The sequence below is a fragment of the Syngnathus typhle genome, linkage group LG7, assembly GCF_033458585.1.
Source record: "Syngnathus typhle isolate RoL2023-S1 ecotype Sweden linkage group LG7, RoL_Styp_1.0, whole genome shotgun sequence".
NCBI lineage: Eukaryota > Metazoa > Chordata > Actinopteri > Syngnathiformes > Syngnathidae > Syngnathus > Syngnathus typhle.
Window position 1 is genome coordinate 7452085 of NC_083744.1, and position 20081 is coordinate 7472165.

The 20081-nt window shown below is 40.3% G+C and overlaps 2 protein-coding genes and 1 non-coding gene across 6 annotated transcripts; 1 reads left to right on the top strand and 2 right to left on the bottom strand.

Annotated features, from left to right (window-relative positions):
• Window positions 1-698: 698 nt before the first annotated feature.
• LOC133156786 (S-adenosylhomocysteine hydrolase-like protein 1) lies at window positions 699-8405 on the bottom strand. 4 transcript variants are annotated; one of them, XM_061282754.1, is made up of 17 exons: window positions 8096-8404; window positions 6110-6221; window positions 5650-5787; window positions 5365-5465; window positions 5129-5231; window positions 4948-5042; window positions 3788-3894; window positions 3492-3608; window positions 3371-3434; window positions 2881-2969; window positions 2719-2789; window positions 2428-2522; window positions 1935-2033; window positions 1697-1765; window positions 1169-1247; window positions 975-1095; window positions 699-894 (listed from the first exon to the last, which is right to left on the bottom strand). In XM_061282754.1, exons 1-17 carry the CDS (start codon window positions 8336-8338, stop codon window positions 888-890), a joined length of 1710 nt encoding a protein of 569 aa, XP_061138738.1. In that variant the 5' UTR covers window positions 8339-8404; the 3' UTR covers window positions 699-887. The 4 variants fall into 4 exon arrangements, with proteins under 4 accessions (XP_061138738.1, XP_061138740.1, XP_061138739.1 ...); XM_061282756.1 differs by lacking the exon at window positions 8096-8404 and adding an exon at window positions 7308-7463; XM_061282755.1 differs by lacking the exon at window positions 699-894 and having other exon boundaries at window positions 971-1095; window positions 8096-8405.
• Window positions 4553-4635, top strand: trnal-cag (transfer RNA leucine (anticodon CAG)). Its single transcript has one exon. It is a non-coding gene; the product is annotated as a tRNA-Leu (tRNA).
• A 1474-nt stretch (window positions 8406-9879) lies between the features above and the next one.
• LOC133157091 (muscarinic acetylcholine receptor M2-like) lies at window positions 9880-18933 on the bottom strand. The gene is made up of 4 exons (XM_061283345.1): window positions 18749-18933; window positions 13242-13431; window positions 12077-12949; window positions 9880-11878 (listed from the first exon to the last, which is right to left on the bottom strand). Exons 2-4 carry the CDS (start codon window positions 13392-13394, stop codon window positions 11567-11569), a joined length of 1338 nt encoding a protein of 445 aa, XP_061139329.1. The 5' UTR covers window positions 13395-13431; window positions 18749-18933; the 3' UTR covers window positions 9880-11566.
• Between the last annotated feature and the right edge of the window lie 1148 nt (window positions 18934-20081).

A 20081-nucleotide genomic window follows, 5' to 3' on the forward strand; every position in this document is an offset into this window, starting at 1 on the left:
GATGATGATGATAACACATGACTTAACCCTAACCCAACCCTAAATCCAACCCTTGTGTTTTCCAAGCCCAATATTCATTTTGTGTCTAGAAGCGGGTCAAAGGGGCTAAAAGAAAATCAGCAGTAATGTCATTTCCTCTATGAAGAAGCCCTCGACCCTCTGCCCGACTTAATGATGTTACATACATCACTTTTGGATACGTATGATTAACGAGGCTGCGGAGAGATGCGAAAACTGAGCTGGTGTAACCCAATTTATGGACCGGCAGCTCAGTGATGGAGAAAAGCTTTTAATAGGAGTGTTTCTTTCAGTCATGTGAGCATTTGAGTGTAATTTTATAGTAACAGTATATGGAAAAAAAAGTTGTAGTTTATATTTTTGCTGGTGTTGCGGGGAAATGACTTCAATGACCTCTTTGATTCTAATTAGCAAATATATGCAAAAGTAGAATACCCTCAATAGAAATTACAAATCAGTCACTTGGTCATTTAATGTACTACTGTTCTAATCTCCGTGTTACACAAAAAAGTATTAGTTGTATTTTGTGTGCTACATGTGTCATGTTAAAATTCAACAAACTATTTTGAATAAAAATGAAAAACATTCACAGTACATATATATATATATATATCATATATATATATATATATATATATATATATATATATATATATATATATATATATATATATATATATATATATATATATATATATATAACCTATTATTATTACCATCTCGATTGTGCTAAATGCACAGACAGAAAATGAAATTCTGTCAAACACTGGACAATCCAACAATGGTGACTAGTCAGCCATGTTTGCAGTAGGTTTCAAAGGAATATTCTAAAACATAACATAAAAAGATCATCTTGGTAGTCCAGGGAGTCAATACCTGTATCAAAAAAGGTTTTAATGAGCCATAAAAAGTAGTTAAAAATTGAATGTTTGAATCTGTGTGTATATATATGTCACCTATAATAGTTAGGTTTAAAGGGTCCATGCTTGCCAATGCCCAAGTACTTGGTCTGTTCGTCAGTCAGTTCGGTGAGGTGAGCCTCAAAACCAGGGAGGTGAAGACTTGCCACGTATTCATCTGTGAAAATGAACATTGAGATTTTAAATTTGGCAGATTTTGTGTCCATATCAATAATCGTCAAAGCACTTGCCCATCTTTTTTGGCAGCAAGTAGACATCCCGTTTGTAGCGTCCTTCTGGAGCGTTGTACAGCTCAATGAGAGCCAGAGCCTGAACAGTTATGAGTGACAGTCAAAATTACACCGTTTTTTTTAACAGTAATCGTCAACATTCAACTTGTAAAAAAAATTACATGGACATTTCCGTTATGATTTAAGAATTTAATACTGCAGAAAATACAAATTTACGTTAGCTTTCCTATGGGCAAGCATGAAATAAAATTACATAGTTTGGTTGGAATTGTCATGTTGAAATATGCAATGTTTGATTCTCTTTTGTTTTGTGTCATTAACGCTAAAGATCGACTATGAGTGAACATTTAAGAACTTGTAGCACGCGAGCTTTTCGAGAACTGCGTAAGCACCACAATCTTGCTTTCCTCAAAGTGATGCCAACTTCTTGGCCCTCTTCTAAGAATACATTTAAGTAGAAAACTAGTCCATTATTTGTGTCCCAGTACTTTTGTCCACAGAATACAGAGCAGTCAACACATCACATACCTGAGTGGTGGCAGTGACTGAGAGGACAAAAGAGGGCACAGTGGAGCAGCTCAGATTCAGTAAACGACCCTGAAGAGAGAATAAGAAAGAGATACCGATGATCATTGCTCAGTTTGAACAATCTACAAATACAAATCGATAGTGATACATCTACTACCAAACTGGAGGCATTGGTCCTTGTGTGCCATCTGCTGTAGGGATTTCTATTCTATTTCCTATTCTAGCTGGTATACATCACCTGGGCCAGTAGGACGATTCTCCTTCCATCCGGCCATACGACGTGGTCCACCTGAGGTCTCACGTGCTCCCATCGCAGCTCTGCAGTGCGCAGACTCGCCTGACAGAACACAACAATTTGGCCGAATCCCAATCAGAAGCAATGACATGCAATTCACATCGTACTGCTTCCAAAAACTGCTTCCGGTTGGCGATGTGGCTGGTTTTTGTTTTTGGGTCCAATCAGACTTTGTGTTCCGACGTCATTAGAATCTGTTCAGGACCTTTGGAATGAGTAATGCTGCTGGCTGATCTGAATCGATCACATTTTAAATTTGTCCTCACTGATGATGTGAGTATTATTTCCTATTTAGTAGAACAAAACACGTCTTTTGTGATCTGCTCCCAAGTATCATGTATTTTAATTACATTTGTAAAGTTCTGGCATGCGCTATAATTGGCAGGAGACCAGCCCAAAGCTGTACTACACCTCTCGCCTTAATATCAAATCCTACCAAATCTATCTCCGTGTTGGAGTGTCCCATGTTGCAGACAATGCAGCCATTCTTCATCCTGTCCAGATGTTCCCTGGCCACCACGTGTTTGTTACCTGCGTGGGAAAACAAACAGGGAATTTCTGCAAATGAGAAATGATGACTTGAGGAAAAGAGTTTGTGCTGCGTAATATATTAAGTCTATGTGAAGCATTGTAAGGCATGTCAGGTTCACAGAGTCGAAACAATACCTCACAAAGCCTATATTGGAATCAGGGGCCATGTCTATGTAACATTGGTGTTTATGTGTACCTGTACAGGTGATGACCACGTCAACCTGTTGGACCACCTCACTCAGCTGGATCACTCTGAAGCCGTCCATGCTATAAAAAACGTAGCAGTGGTGTTAAATTGGTTGAGGATATTTCCTGGTTGCTTGGTTGAAAACGTTCCCACGTTCACAGTTTAGCATACCAGGCCTGGATGGCACAGATGGGGTCCACCTCTGTCACGTACACGACAGCACCCAATGCTTTCAGGGCGGCACAGCAACCTTTGCCAACCTGGAGCAGGAAATGATTTTGAATGCTCTCTTAAATTGCTGGGGCCAGGGCCGGTCTGAGTCAATGTGGCACCCTGGGCCAAGATTCCTTTTGGTGGCCATTCTGTCAGAAATTCTCATTCTTTCATTTCCTGGACAACAGGTCACCCAATTTTCATGCTCTACGAATTACAAATAAATACAAAATGCTTTGAAATACACTATACCCTTGCTAAAACTAAAAATCCTATACACAAGTGAAGAAAATATTAATAATACTATTAATTTCAGGGAAAACAGATAGCCTGTCAGATCTAAATGCCATCAACAAATAATAAGAGGATGGCGTGGGGACTTTTTGATATTTTCTTTTATCGGTTGGGAATCACTGGCCTACCAAACACATGCTCGTGATTTACTGACCCCACCATATCCACACACCAGCACCTGCTTGCCGCCAAACATCACGTCTGTGGTTCTCTTCAACCTGAAAGCAGCACAGTCATTTGTTTAAGTGTGTGTGCGTGTGTATTTCCATACTCACCCATCCAATATAGACTCCTTGCAACAATAGAGATTGTCAAACTTCTGCTTGGTCACCGAATCGTTGACGTTTATGGCCGGAACACACAGCTCGCCGGCCTTGGACAGCTGGTATAAGCTGATGCAAACATAAGCTTTAATGTGCGACATGAGACAGTTACGCAAACTTCTGTCTACATATTTAGTGCTTGATGTGAGGTACCCCAACTTATGAGTGCCTTGAGTTATGAGTTTCGAGGGGTCAATGGGTCAAAGGTCAGAAATAGTGGGGATTAACTGATTTTAACTTGAACTAACCGATAAACTCCCGTGACGCTTTCTTCCACAATGCCTCGTATGTTTTTGAACAGGTTGGGGTACTTCTTGTAGAGCCAGTGGGTCAGGTCACTACCGTCATCTAGAATCTAGTCACAGAGAAAAGACAAGGTGTTTTTCGTGACAGTAAAGTAGGCGAAATCTACAACGATAAAAATCAGCTAAGGGTACTAATACTTGATTGTTTGCAATATCATTATATCTCAATTCTTTGGTGCTCATTTTTTATGCGTTTCTGAACAGATTTTAAGGAAATGGGATGGGGTTTTTTTTTTCTTCACAACATCGCAGATGAAAACTATCGCCAGTGAGGGAAAAGTTGGATTTCGCATGGTAGATGATGGAGAAAGGGGGTGGTGGGGTTCATTCTATAGCATAGTACATATTTTGTGTTGTTTACTTGTATGTATATTGTGTACTATGTCTTGTCACCGTGGGAGAGTGGGAACGTTATTTCGATTTCTTTGTGTGTTTTGGCATGTGAAGAAATTGACAATAAAGCAGACTTTGACTTTGAGTTTGATTCCAAGTGGAATTGACAAGGAAAAAAACAAATCCTTGAAACATATCAAAACAAGCTTCTAGTTTTCTCTAATAATAAAACATAATTATATCGTATGTATCTTAATGTGTTTTAAAATTTTAACAATTTGATTCAAATTTATTCGAAGCACTCATTTGACTTAAAACCCGCCCCGATATATGTGTATATGATATTGGATGTTGTGGTGCGGCTATGTCACCACTGTCAGGATGGCCGAGCGGTCTAAGGCGCTGCGTTCAGGTCGCAGTCTCCCCTGGAGGCGTGGGTTCGAATCCCACTTCTGACAGACATTTATTTTCAAGAATTCTGACGCTGTTCATTAGAGTTAAAACGGTAGAATGGGCAAAACAGTTTTCTGAAATAATTTTCAACACGGACAAACAAAAATAATTTTAGAATCACATATAAATACAATGTGATAATTTATAATTAAATACAAACATGTCAATAAATCTCATTGGAACGTAGTATTAATAGATTAAAATGTATATTTATAAATGTTTTTGCTTGACTTTCTATTTATTTTCTTTTGCAAATCCTTAGAAGGAATTCAGAGGTAAGACTTTTTCAAGAGGTACATTAAGAGTGTCTGTTGTACCACATTGGGTTCCCAAATCTCAGCACCAACGCAGCGATCGATGCACCACCAGAAGTCGTCCTCTGACTCGCCTCGCCATGCAAACACGGATGTGCCTGAGTATGCCGGCGAAGATGCATTACAGGAAATAACAGTATGAAGAAGACAGGCGGTGCTTGGAAACAATACAAAGAGTCACCACCTCCTTCAGCCAGAGCAGCGGCTACGGCATTCTGGGTGGAGAAGATGTTACAGGCGGCCCAACGGCACTGAGCCCCCAACGCTGACAGTGTCTCAATTAGAACCTGGAAAACATACACACATGCATGCATACACATAGTCTATGCCTTTCTTCAGTAGAAGAAATTGCTTTCAAAACAAGCTTATCATTTCAATATTCTGTGACTTAGTGACTGAAGGTTGGGAGAGGATGCTTACCGCCGTTTGAGCAGTGATGTGTGTGCAGCCAACCACTTTGGCTCCAGCCAGAGGTTTCTCGCTACCCACTTTCTTCCTCAGAACCATCAACGCAGGCATCTCTGAGCAGAAACCAGCACCCGAAAGTGCAAGACACTCGTGTCAGTAAGTGTGAGCGTAAGACAGTGTACATGAGCGTTTGTGTTTGGGTCTGAGTGAAATTGTGCCAGAGTAAAGTGTGTGTATGCATGAGTGTGTTTCGCATAAGTGAGCAAGCGAATAAATGAATTAGTGTCTTCTCCTCACCTTGCTCTGCAATGCAAATTTCGCGACGTCCAAAATCAGCCTGTTTGATATTTTTAATGCAAAAGTCCGAGACGCCCTTGGAGGTCTTCTGGACTTTGTTTCTAGGTGACTTGTCGTCTTCAGAGTTGGCACTGTCCGCTATACAACCCAGTACAGTAAGGCCCACATACAGTTTGCCTTTATACACAATGACAATCAGGATGGATTTGAAATAAAACAATTAAGATGGGATGAGTGTGGAGATTTACATTCAAGCGCTTTCACAACAATATGACATTAATTATTTAGAAATGATAAACATTTAAACATAAAGTACAGGTGAAACCAATGAAAAGGCCCTCACATTTAATTTTTCCATATATGGGCCCCAGTTGAAAAATACATTATGATCCTGGGATAGACAATCTTCAAAAAGTGTTTGATGATCCTAAACAATCATTGACACTTTTGGTTCCCGCACCTGAATTGTAGCTGTCAACGGATGACTGCGAACCAGAGCGAGACAGCGGGCGCGGGACGGCCATGATGGGACGCTGGTTGAATTCTTGTTTCTGCTCCGTCAACTGTATCTGCTGTTGGAACAAAAAAACAACGACAAAATACCTTTAGCTGAAATTGCCAAATAATCCAGAGAGAATTAAGAACTTTTCCATGCATGCAAAGCTTCATTTTTAATATTTTGGGATATTGAAGGGATGTTGTGGGCACATGTATGAGCTCTGTCTTTCAATATGCCAAAGTATCACTGACAACTTTCTAAAATACTATTAGCTAGACAGCATACAATGTAAGTCACAAAATATATATCTAAATATCTGCTTGAGTATTTGAAATGCACTGGTTTGAGATATCTCAAATGCATAAACATTATATATGTCATTCAAGAATGATAACGTGTGCGATCTGCTTTAGTTAGTATTTCAAATACAGTGGAGTCATTCATATTGAATACATACACTCGCTGGTGAGCATTTTAAACACATTGTATTCACTAATATTGGGCTCTATCTGTAATTTTTATGTAACTTTGACAATCCATACGACAGTGTCAGATTACAATTTTATTGTCGTAGAAAATGTGAATGAAAAAACTGCAATATGATCTGTTTTTTTTTTAATGACCTCTAGTCAAGGTCACTTTAATGACTTAAGTGAGGTGAAACACAACACAACGCAATACAATAAACGGTGAACTCGTCCCAACTACTAAATGACCCAAATTAGGCAATATTGTCACAAATTACCTCCAATTCATCTTAAAAATAAATTATTTTGAGCCAATAACACCAATGAAGTCCACTCAGTGATGCATTTTCCTTGGTAATGATTACAAATATGGCTCCAGTTGAGTGACCGTGGCCTCTGTTTTCTCCTATTTGGCCACACTAAAGTCAAGGAACTTAATATTTAACACGGGCTTTGCGGCGGCGGCGTGTTGGTAAATTCAATGATCACATCTCAACAGTTGAGGAATTGCCTTTTTAAACCCAAGCAGGCGAGGGTGAAAGTTCAAAGATAAAAACTGTTTTGATTTTAGGTGTCTAAAATCAATTCTCTTTGATTCAATTATGCACTTTGTCATTAAAGCAAATGTAGTAAGAACTATTTTACTTGCGTCAATTTTGATGGTGATGCAAACAAAAGCAAAAAAAAGCTACCTTGACGCGGACGTATTGTACGGCATCTTGGTCCTTGGCTTTGGTCACATTCACCAGACTGTACACTTTCTTCATGCTTTCACCTTGGCCGAGCTCAGTACGCACTGTTTTATTAACCCGTCAGTCAGCATGATGTGACGGCAGAAGTTCACAGAGCAACCAGACACGCCTCGCAAAAGCACAGGCTACACTCAAAGGAGTCTTTGTATGAGGAAAGTTGAGAAAAACAGGCTCGGTGTAGATTTAGTCACAATGGAAGATAAAATGACCTGAAATGATCTGCTGGGTAAAAAATGATGATAATAACTGGGAGGAAAAAAGAGGCTTCGAGCTGACTCTAAAGTTGACTGTCAATTGTCCAACTAAACATAAAAACAACGAAACAAAAGACAATTATAAGTCATGTATTCAACAGCCAAAATGTCTTTACATTAATATGTTGCCTCTGCCCCCACTAGTCTAAACTCGGCATTCTGATTAATATTGCGTTTGTGGAATATGGGCAGCAAAATTCACAGTTTTTTAATTTAGCTTGGCTACATTACACTTTCATGCACGCGATTATTTATGCAATTTGGTCATGTTCATTTGGACTGCCTGTAAATAACTGATCATGTGTTTCCATAGCAAATCTCCAAATGGGGATCTGGCAATGACCCTTGCGGTAAACCGAAAGAAAGACGATGGGCTCAAACCCAGAAAAACTCTAACCTAATAAAACGGTTAAGGTGGGACATGAAGTTTGATTAGTTGATTACTTCCCACGACTGGTCACTGTGTGTGCTCACCATGTCAGTCTTCAGCGCCTCGCTGACGACCTCCTCCGTCCCGGCCTCTCCTTTTTCCTGACCCTGTTGGGGGGCCCACCTGCTCTCTGCAGCCTTTAACATCTGCAACAGGTCGGGGCCCCTCTTGAGCTCCTCTTCGCATCCTCCCTGCTCGTCCTCTGCTTGTGCTGCTTGAGGACAGTGGTGGTCAGACACAGGCAGGGTCTCCTCGGAGGTTCCCTTCAACTGCTTTTCCTCAGCCATGGGATTTCACTTTGCAACTAAAGCACTTCTTGCTCAAGTGGATGTAACAGTGCTAAAGTAAAGCACATGAGGGCTGTTTTGACTCAAAACAGCATTTCTCTCACTGTAAAGTAACGGCTAATTCGTAAAGGTGGCAATGTGTACACGCTAAACACGGCTTGTTGGTACACAGAGAAAGAAAATACCAAATGCAAATTATTGCTCATACGGGCACTGGTGGAAAGTGATAAATAATTCTGTACTTTATTTGAGAGCACTATGCAAACTCCAGTCCTCGGGGGGCGCATTCGTCCATGTTCTCGAAGTTTCCCCTCATTAAACGCACCTGATACAATTCATCAGGATCATTTCCAGGCTCCTGCGGAACGTCTTGCTGTGTCACCTTTTTCAACATCTGCAAAGTTGCTGCTCTTGACACAGGTAAGTCTACTTAAGAGCACTTTTGCCGTTTGTGCAAAATATGAAAGCAGAGAGCTGCTCTCTTTTGCTCTCAGTAGTGTTGGGCTGATGCCAAGGCAAACAGTGCAGTCACTTTGTTGTGTTGTCAACATCACACAGCACAAAGCCTAATGAATACAAGCAGCCATGTTTACATTAAACGTACATTGTTCTTGTTGGCATCGAAGGTCTGGGCCTGAACATCTATACATAAGCCCTCCACAATGCCTTGTAAAATTAAATGTGGTAATACATGAGCATCATTTCAATCACAATAGCAACTGTGTTCCTGTTAGATATAAATGATCTTAATTATCCAAAGTATTTTACGTATTAATATTGTGATTGAGGTGGCTCGGTGACGCACTGGGTAGCACGTCCGCCTCACAGTTAGGATGGTGCGGTTTCGATTCCACCTCCGGCCCTCCCTGTGTGGAGTTTGCATGTTCTCCGGGCCCGCGTGGGTTTTCTCCGGGCACTCCGGTTTCCTCCCACATCCCCAAAACATGCTTGGTAGGCCGATTGGGCACTCCAAATTGTCCCTAGGTATGATTGCGAGTGCAGATGGTTGTTTGTCTCTGTGTGCCCTGCGATTGGCTGGCAACCGGTTCAGGGTGTCCCCCGGCCTATTACCCGATGACGGCTGGGATAGGCTCCAGCACAGCTGCGACCCCCGTGGGGACTAAGCGGTACAGAAAATGGATGGATGGATGAATATTGTGATTGAGACTCAAATTTGGAACACTTTGAAGAAGTACCAAAATTTCAATTTCGATCCACGTCACTGACAATCTACCGAAGGAGTATTTTATTTGCCTTTTGGTTGATAAACAGTGTTGCTCAAGTTTTAAACATGAATGAATGAATGAATGAATGAATAAATGAATGAATGAATGAATGAATGAATGCCTCACACTGGCTTACTCTCAACAGTGGTTAACTGCTTTTCTACCACCAGAGAGCGTAACTGTTCCATGGTGTCGAAACACGCTGTCCTTTGAATGTAGTTCTGAAGCGTTGCATGCCCTGCTTTCCATTATTTCTACTTTCCAGTGCTCATTTTTCAAATAACACAAAACTGTTTCATACATTTATTCGGTTTATTTCAACATGTCACAATATTTATTTTCATGCCACGATTTATAGTAAGATACACGTTTTACAATAACATCAATTGAGGAAGCAACTAATACAGGTGTTAATACTGTAAATGTATTTGGACTCGTTTACTATCTGCACTCGACATCGAGGAAACATGAACACACACACACACACACACAATGAAACATTTCACCAACACACTGTGTTCTACTCCATAGTTTATGGTGATTTCCATATACTTGACGCATAATGAGTAAAATAGTGTCACCCCCACTATTATTATTATTATTATTTATTATTATTATCATGATAGAGTTGCACATTTTCAGGGCTGTGTTCTGTTGTGCTACATAGCAGGCAGCACTATTAGAAAATATACAATGTAATTAAGAGCAAAAGGCAGAGAAGGTCCCCAACTAAGCTCAGCAGTAACTGTTCCGACATAAAATTCAACCTCTGCATTTGACCCATTCCAGCGAGTACACACTGAAGCAGAGGGCTGCTTAACTGCCGGAGAGCAGTGTGGGGTATTGGATTCTTGCTGGAGGACATTGCAACTTTGTAGACAGGTTTAACAAGTTTAAGTGTGTTTAAAAACAATGATTATTTTTTCATTTTATTGTTGCACTTGCTTGTAATGCCCTAAGATACAGGTGGATGTTGACAAATTCCCAGTCTAAATTGCAAAGTAGTAATTGGAAAGAAGTAATTGGTGTCAAATAAGTATTTCAGAGTGGCAACCGAGAGACAGTTCTTGGATTGTAATTTTCTTTTTTGGAACTCATCTGTATTCATTTTTAGTTTTAATTAGATGAGTCTGAAATGATATTAAATTGTTTTGGGATCATGGATTGAAACTACATTTATAGTTTAAACTATTAATACAATCATTTAGAAAAAATAGTTCATAATAATTTGGCCCCTAGCAGCAAGCACATGATGACTTATTCCTTGTTATGTATGTATGGAGCACACACATTTTAGAAAAATGTTTACATGTGCATCCTGCTCGACACGACACATTGCGAAAATTGGAGGTTGCCAATAAAGTACACAAATGTAGCCTGGTCTTATTAATGGTAGTGTTGCAATAGATTGGGAAATATAGTGGAACCTTGCCTTAAGAGTTTAATTCGTTCTTTGACCAAGGTCCTTATTCACTGTACTTGCATTTCAAATAATTTTATCCCATTAAAATGAAATGAAATGCGATTAATTGTTTTGCATTTTTGTAATTAACGGTTTGTCCCATTCAACATCTGAACGTGTCTCGCTGATCGCGGCTCTCCTTTCCCACAATATAATACTTTATTTTCTTCATTTAAGCGACAACTTCAACCTCTAATTTTGTTTCGCTAAACAAACACAAATAAAAATAACCAAGAGAAAAACTCATGACACTTGTAAACAAGATACTGCTCTACTTAATCTAGATAATTGCTCATTATAGTTAGACTTGAATAGCAATTCTTGTATTTACATTGCACATTTCCATACAATGATAGGAGGCCCTGGTAATGAGCCCTGTGGGATACCTAAAGACATTGCGCATTTATTGGCCTAAACCAGATTAAACTAGAAAACAAAAACGTTGGGGCACTCGTAAGTCAAGGTACCACTGCAAAAGACATGCACACATTTTGGCATTTAGTGGACGTTTGGAGTACGGAGTCTGCATCAATAGCAGCCTCACCGGACTGTTCGTATGTTCTTGTACTGACACAGCAGCAGGTGCTTGAAGGTGTTTTTGAAGGTGGTGTTGCAGAGGGCATAGCAGGCTGGGTTGATGGTGCTGTTGATGTAGCACAGCCAGTAGCCGATGGTCCACAGGGCGTTTGGGATGCAGACGGAGCAGAAGGTGTTTATCAGCACCATCACGTTGTACGGCGTCCACGTCACCACAAAGGCCACCAGGATGGCCATGATGGTCCTGGTCACCTTTTTTTCACGCAAGGATGTGCTTTTCTTGCGCCACTTGGCCACCGCGCTCTGCTTTGTCACCTGGAGGAAAATAGATTGTATCACATGAGCGGTGAACGGTCATGGCTAAAAGTCAGGAGCACTGGCCGACATTTTGGGGCTGAAGAATGGAGAACGTGCTGTAAATAGCTAAATGGTTGTTGGTTGGACACTCCTATACTATGGAGATCATAACCGGAGTGAAAATGAATGCTAACACAATGGATTAAATTTGTTTACCTTAAGCAATGTCCTTGTGGCTTGACAGTCAGTCAAAGATGTCGTCCTGGAAGCTGGATCTGCTTGGTTCATTCGTTTTATGGCGTTCAGTCCCTTCAGCACCGAAACGGGGACCTCGTTCTCCGTAGATGTGGAGGGTTGGACGCTCTCCGCCTCCGGTTCGACCTGCTCGGGTTTGTCTTCCTTGCAAGGAGAACTTCCGTTCTGTTGCTGCAGTTCTTCCTTCTCCTTTCTTGGCATAGCTTCTCTGAGTTGCTCTCTAATCTTCTGAATGCAGTTGTTCTGGATCTGGTTCTCGCCCACATCCTCCTGACTGTGGGAGTGAGCTTCAACAATACTAGTTCCGGATGTCTTCCTGCTGTCCCTCTGCATGCGGCTACGGCTGGCCCTGGAGATGCGCCAGTAGAGATAGATCATGATGGCCACAGGTAGGTAGAAGGCCGCGATGGCCGTGCCAAACGTAACCGCCGGGTTGGAGAAGAACTGGATGTAGCATTGGTCTGGCGGCACGGTTCTAACACCTACAATGAACTGCCAGAACAAAATAGCCGGGGCCCACAGGATAAAGGACAGCACCCAGGCGACGGCGATCATCAGACCGGCCATCTTAGTGCTACGGCGCGCGGGGTAGCTCAGAGGTTTGGTGACGCAGAAGTAACGATCGAAGCTGATGATCAGGAGGTTCATGACTGAGGCGTTGCTGACCACGTAGTCCACCGCCAGCCAGAGGTCACAGACAACCGCTCCCAAGGGCCAGTAGCCAATCACGATATAGACAGTGTACAGGTTCATTGAGCCGACGCCAATAATGAGGTCCGCACAGGCCAGACTGAACAGGAAGTAGTTGTTGACGGTCTGCAGGTTCCTGTTTACCTTTGGAGAAACCACATGGACCAGGCTGTCAGATGCTAATCTTTTTTGTGTGATGTATGTTTTCTCCCTTCTATTAGATTACATGCCTAGAGGTTTGTTCTCTAATTGCTTCTCTGGTGTGGGAGACCTTGCAAAAGGAACTGGAAAAGGAGCTAAGAAATGAAATACAGGAATGGGGGCTGCTTGCTCAGCTTGTCAACAGTATTTAAGCACCATAAGGCAGATCTTTTGCAAGTTGACATAAGTTCTACTCATTGATTATTGGGACTTTCAATTATTTGACACAACTCACCTTTATAGAGAGCATCACCAGGATATTTCCAATGACGGTGATCAGACTGAGGGATCCTGCCACCAGAATGATGAGTACAATCTCTACGGTGGTGTAAGGTTGGGCAGAGGAGAGGCCGGCGTCTCCTCCGCTGCTGGTATTCACAGTCTCCATTGTCTCCGCTCTCGGATGTGGTCACTGATCATTCGGGCTGCGGATACAAATACAAACAGGTTTCTTTTATTGAACTGCAATATCACCAGAAGTGGCAAATATACTCAAACTATGTGCTTTAAGCAGAAATACAGGTATTTGCTTTAAAAAAAGAAAAAAAGGTTTTCAGAAAATGCAGGAGTACTGATTCAACTCCTGATTGATTGATATGTCTTTATTCTGAACATATTTCAAATATGAAAGGAGGAATAAATAAATACAATAAATAACACTTTATTTAAGTCACATAATATGAAAAAAAAACTTAAATAATTATATTTAACTATAACTATAGTACAGTAACAAAGTATTTCTACTTTATTATACTCCCCAACTGAAGCTCACCAATGCAAAATGATGTGTAACACATTGGCAGGTGTTTCATAGTTTTTTCCAACTTGCACTGAGTATGTGTGAACAGTGACCAGGTGAGTAAATAGAAACTTAAGCATCTGTGTTTGAAAACAGAGCGCTCGCATATCGGGAAAGCACACAAATATCCGTGACTACATCATTTCAAATCTGACCGCCTACAAGATGTAGTTATTCAATGTAATGGTCTCGAGCAGATGATAATCTTATTATGTCGATTGGAAGAAGACTGCATTATGAACCGCTTTTCCGAAAAGCCTCCCTTTAGCACAAATAGGGAGCAGATATCAAAACTCAATCTACTGCCTGCTCACAGGCTTGCCCAAGGCTCAAACGGGATTGACGTGACACACTCATAATAGCTTGCAGGCTAATTTCTAAGACAGTCTCTTTCATTTTGGGTCTTAGAGGCATCACATCATAGCTCACTGTATCGAGAAAGCTCATTTGAAGATATTAAATTAAGATTAGAATGAGAGAAAGAATTAATAACTGTCTAAAAATAGCAGTGGGAAATCAAGGCTTGGTTGTCTGACAAGAAATCAAAGTATATGAATGTTGCAACCCCCCTTTAAAAAAATAAAATAAACAGCATCTAAAGTGACCTGGAAGTGACCCTGACTGGATCTGCCATGACAAGTTGGATGGGACTGTATATTTTTCAATACTTATGATTATGTACCTTAGCAACATTTCCGATATCCAAATATTTCCATGTTAAATATACATAAAAGGAAAGCGACAAGGCCGAAAACCAACAGTGAGTGCCCACGACCTTTGATCCCTCAGGCGGCACTATACTGGCATCACAAATCTTATTGCTACACAGACTCTGGAGCACATAAGAAAAGCATTGTCACTTAACACAGTTTGTCCACCTTGTAAAGCAGGAACCATCCAGTATATCAACATGGAGATCTTGTCCTCCTGGCCAAATAGGAAAAAGGACCGTCTGGATTATTATCAGGGCTAAGTTTAAAAGGCAGTATGTGATGCAATGGAGGTGTGTTAGTTAACGATAACAGGGGTTCATTGTAATTTACCAATGGGGAAAATAACAATTTTATTCTTCTTTTTTTTTTTTCTTTTTTCAAATCAACCTTAAAACTGTCCACTAAAGCCGCCCACACTACACATTTAAACACTCGTGATCATGCTTTTTGATGCTTTGGATAAAAGCATCCGCTTAGAGAATCAAAATAAACGGAAATGGTATCTTTAAAAAAAAATCACTGACAGTAAACAGCACACCAAAGGCTAAAACAACCATTTCAATGCAAAAGCGGTTGATGTGATTGCATAAAAAAAAAAAATGGTTGCCCAACATAACAATGTGACAAAGCGATGTATTTTCATTATAAAATCAATGTAAAGACATCAAGGGTCATTGCATGCTGTCCTGCAAGTGGCTCCATTAGGCCACATGATAAAATCATCCTGTACCTGAAAGATGTTTCCTTCTTGCTCTTACAACCCCGTAAAAGTTCATTACGGCATTGCTAACTCCATCTCATCACGGATCAGTTCCAAGTATATTCTGTGGCAAAACCACAAACAGCTGTTTGTTGGTTTTACAGATGGCATGCATGTATATTCAATAACTAGATTATCTTGAGTGTAGATATATGGATATCACATGAGCATCCTCTTGCAGACTGAACATAGCTGGTCCAATCTTTCTGAGTTATGGTGCTTTTGGACGCCTGGTTGTAACTGTGAAATCATATCATCTCCTCTTTATGTTATTACACTGGAACAAGTCAGGGTTACATTTTATGGAACCACCCATACTTGGTGAAAATCCACCAACTGGACTCAAAGACTCAGGCAATGATGCTATTGGATTAATGCACATTACCAAGTTTGCTATTACAGGTTTTCCACTGACCAACAAGAAGACGGAAAAATGCTGATGTCATTGACAGTTGACCAAGTGGTCTTGTTAAGACCATAGGCAGATTTGATTGACATAGAAACGCAAGGTGGATGAAATCTGATTGGACATATTTTTATTTATGTATTTATTATTTATTTATTATTTATCTATATTATATATTATAATATACATATAATATTTTGCAGCCCGGTCAGGTTCCTACTTCCCACAAATGATGATGCACTGTGTAGCATTTTTTCTATGATCTATTCTAGCCACACTTCCCCCTGAGTCACTAATGACTCCAGCATGACTGGACTGTCTAATTGTTACTCAGGGTGATTCCCTGACAAGGATCCAAACTGTAAGATAATTAGATCCAGCATCTGCACCAGAGTGAGGCAGCAATATGCAATCGACTTGCCTATTGTAGTGGTAGCCATGATGAGCTTGGGTTCAGAAAGTCCAACAAAATAAAAACTTGTGAGATTCTAACTCACTCGGTAGACAGTTGTGGATTTTGAACAGATTGTTTTTTTTACCAAAAGTTGGGTTAATACTTTTAACTCTGTAGAGTGGGTCGAAGATTGTAAATTGGTATTAGGTGAAGTTGTTTCTCATTTTTAGAAATATTTGGTCATAAATTTAGCATTTTTTTCACTACAAAAACAGAATTATTGGTGACTTTACCTCAGTAATTTCTTTATCTAGTGGTAGTTTTATTGGTATTTTTTCCTCAATAAAAAATAAACAAACACTTTTGGATGTAAATCTTGACCCAGCATAATGTATCAAATCCTCAACCCAATGGGTTTGCTATTTTACCAAATTTGGGTTAGTCTTAACCCAACAGATATCAGAGTATAGCTATGTTGAAATGTCAGATCTGGTGTCAGTTTTCAGCGGGGAGATGAAAAGCTGAAATCAGCGGTATGTTTACAGGTATCAGAGCATGTGTGAATGGACACAACTACGTATGTCGAAGGACACATTCATTGAGTGGGGGGATCAGAGGGCAGCAAGTTTTTGTTTTTTTAATACAAATATATACCAGCCTATATATTGGTCTCTATCTGTGCAAACATGACCTTGTCTAGAATTGCGAGTGACAAATGAGTCAAAGGAACAAATTAGATCATGTATGAAACTCAAGACTCAGGGGAGGGGCCAGATCTGGTCACATCATCTTTTATAGCCTACAAAAGCACAAAGCGTGATGACTCAATGTTTCTTCTGGATTCAAGCTAATTTGATTTTTAGGTTTTTGGGTAAGAGATTTCCCTGTTGACACTTTTGCTTGGTTTATGTGAGTCACAAACAATGATTTCAGTTTTGCCCAAGTTTAGCAACATCATGAATGAAGCGTGTAAACATTGAAGTGCAGTACTACTTTCTTGTTTGTTGAGGATGATGTAAAGATTTATTATTGACCCAATCAGATTTCATCATAAATGTGTTATATGCTCAGGGCTTTTAAAATCTATAGACTCATGTAAAATACACAATTTGACCAATCATATTTCAAGTTCATCCTGAACACCAGCCCTTGATGTCATTATTTTTCTATCCTCTGATTGGTCGGTCACAACACAGCTTTTATTAAGACCTAATTTTTAACATTTTTCACATTTTGTCATGATAAATATTGATCCAAACTGCTCAAGAGTCTATCATCCTGCAAGATTTCTTTGTTACAGCCATTTTTAGCTCACTGTGTCCCGGTTCTGAGAAATTCCACATCTGCCTGAGGTGTGGCTTCACACGCAATCGTGGCGGCGCTAGTTGGATAGGTGTGCATGCGTGCATGTAGGGAAGCAGAGTCAAAGTCAAAATAGTGGACATTGTTCTGAATGAAACAAAAGCAGCAGAGAGGCGGCTACAGCAGCAGCAAAGAAACAGCAGTGATTGAGAGACATAACTTTATTTCAGTTATCTAATTTCCCATGCGCAACTCAGGGGATTCCTCGAATGCACTCGGACGCTCAGGGATGGGAGAGCCGTAGTTGGGAATCCTCTGGGCACGATATCAACAGATTCTAGCGACACCTTAAATGTTTTGGGAATCATTCATCATCCTGTAGTATATTTTCTTTCTCTCATGTGACTGGGGTCTTGCCTAAAGAATGCAAACTGACTGGGATCAGAGAATAAATTGGACATTTGGTTGTGATCAGAAATTAATAATAGGTAGATGGTCTGCAGGATGGGAAAGCAAGCTTTATCAGATAACAGCTGTCTTGCAGACCTATGGAGGATATGCTTCAGGTATAAAGCAAGGAGACTGGAAGACAAACTCTGCATTTTATGTGGGCGTGAGACACTTTGTTTGGCTTCGCTTGTATTTGGTAGAACAAAATCTGTTCCCAATCAGCTTTGTGTTGAATTTTTTTCCCTCCCCAAGCCAGTTACTTTCAATAGTGCATTCTAGAAAGACAACTCACCACAGAAGAAATTCACCACAATCCCCTTATTTTTTAGTCACAATGCAGTATTCTTTTTTTTATTCAAAACAAACAATATAAACAAAGGTTTATAATTCACTCATCATCCATCCATCTATTTTCCGAAACACTTATCTAGTTTACTTGTTCACTCGTTTTCCAGATGCATTGTGGGGTACACTGAGGGACTAAAACAACATTTACCAAGGCACCCATTTTCTTTTAGAAAAAATTAAAGGCACACCAAAAATATTACAAATACCAAAATAAGGATCATCTCGTTCCACTCACAAATTGACTTGAGAAATCTGGACCAGTTTGATTGAACAAAAAACATGAAGCTATGACATAATTGTTTTAGGAAACAGCTGGATATGCCACAGGTAGACAGATGAACAAAAATATATCTGTACTGAATAAATACTACATTTCTGACAAATTAAGTAAAATTGGATAGTTTTCTGCAATACAACTGATGATTTTCATTGGGAATCACTGAAGTATACAATTTAAATGAGGCATTAAATTGTCACTACAAGGGGAAGTGATATAGAATATAGAAAGGTGTTCCATAAGATGACCACCACAATTTCTTACCTAAAATATTTTTAAAAATGTTCCCTTACCTTCAAAGTTTGCTGTAGAATCTCACCTTACATGTATGCAATGATGTGAATGAGCACTCTTCATATGCTCCATGTTACTGTCACCTCTGGACAAACTGGAGACAAGGAGAAAGTAACTGTATGTTGCTCCTCCTCTGACAGTGTGTGTGTGCATGTGTGCGTGTGTGTGTGTGTGTGTGTGTGTGTGTGTGTGTGTGTGTGTGTGCCACATGTACGTATGTGTGTGGCACGTGGCACTGGCTGATAGACAGTTTAAAGCATAGAGGGAGGGGGGTGTTAAGGGGACAGGGAAAGGACTCTGCAGGAGCTTTTAGTGACTATAGTGTTGCAAGCCCGCAGCCAGAGTGGCAAATTTGAATAAACAAGAGGTGAGACAGGCGGAGATAGCTCTTTTGAGAGCTAGAGAACATGGTGGACTCTGTTTGCAGCTGTAGGCCCGGGGGATTGATCGTATAAAAAAAAACCTCTAAGGTGCGATTAAAGGCCAGAATTAAAGAAAAAATAAAAGATGATACAAGACCGTCCGCTTTGCTATATTCTGTCGCTGCAGGACGTTGACCTTTAAAACTCAGTTGTTTCGACCTTTTCAGCGAACCTGTGACGCAGTGTGCTCCAGCTGGTGGCTGACCTTCTTTTGATGGAATTATCACAAAGAAGAATGCTTGCACTTTGCACGACAATATTACCAAATGAAGAAAGTGTTGTTGACTAAACAAACAAACAATCAAACCTAGATGATTGATCAAAGATCGCCCGTGCAGCTCATATTCTCTGTAAGCTGCCAAACAAAGAAAGCCATATCAAGAACCCAGTCCAACCCAGCGGCGCCTGGAAAGCGGACTTTAAACCGATGATGATGATGATGATTTCTAATACGCTGCGGCAAGATTTTCATTATCATTCCAATGTCTGTGTTAAATCGTTGGTTTCTTGGGATGGAGACCCATCTATGCCATTTTTATTGTCGCGAATAATTGCCTTACGGTGTATGATTTTCATTATCATTCCAATGTTTATGTTAAATGGTTGGTTTCTCGGGATGGAGACTCATCAATGCCATTTTTATTGCCGTGAATAATTGCCTTATGGTGTGCACCCGTTATAAATAGGAGTTGCATTGTTTGATACCATATGTTTGTCTGGAGGAGCATACATGTTGACCTCATGCTGTGAAGGCCGACATGCAGCGTGCTGAGTTGAAAAGGAAGTGTGAATAGAAGCACTGATAAAAGTATGCAGCGCTCGAGGGCACGGGGATCTTTCGTACCATATAGGAATGTATGGCGCAATGGGAGATAAAAGCCACCGCTGCTTTGCCCCTTTTTCTCCCTTC

What these genes read in the sequence shown, in the direction of transcription:
- LOC133156786 (XM_061282754.1), bottom strand. Translation starts at nt 8,338, where the DNA reads ATGGCTGAGGAAAAGCAGTTGAAGGGAACCTCCGAGGAGACCCTGCCT. An exon ending in TGGTGTGTGGATATGGTGGG is followed by an intron (nt 2,970 to 3,370) that starts GTCAGTAAATCA and finishes TTCCTGCTCCAG; the next exon opens with GTTGGCAAAGGTTGCTGTGC. An exon ending in CCAACACGGAGATAGATTTG is followed by an intron (nt 2,034 to 2,427) that starts GTAGGATTTGAT and finishes GTGTTCTGTCAG; the next exon opens with GCGAGTCTGCGCACTGCAGA.
- LOC133157091 (XM_061283345.1), bottom strand. Translation starts at nt 13,394, where the DNA reads ATGGAGACTGTGAATACCAGCAGCGGAGGAGACGCCGGCCTCTCCTCT. An exon ending in TGGTGATGCTCTCTATAAAG is followed by an intron (nt 12,950 to 13,241) that starts GTGAGTTGTGTC and finishes GTTTCTCCAAAG; the next exon opens with GTAAACAGGAACCTGCAGAC. An exon ending in CCACAAGGACATTGCTTAAG is followed by an intron (nt 11,879 to 12,076) that starts GTAAACAAATTT and finishes ATTTTCCTCCAG; the next exon opens with GTGACAAAGCAGAGCGCGGT.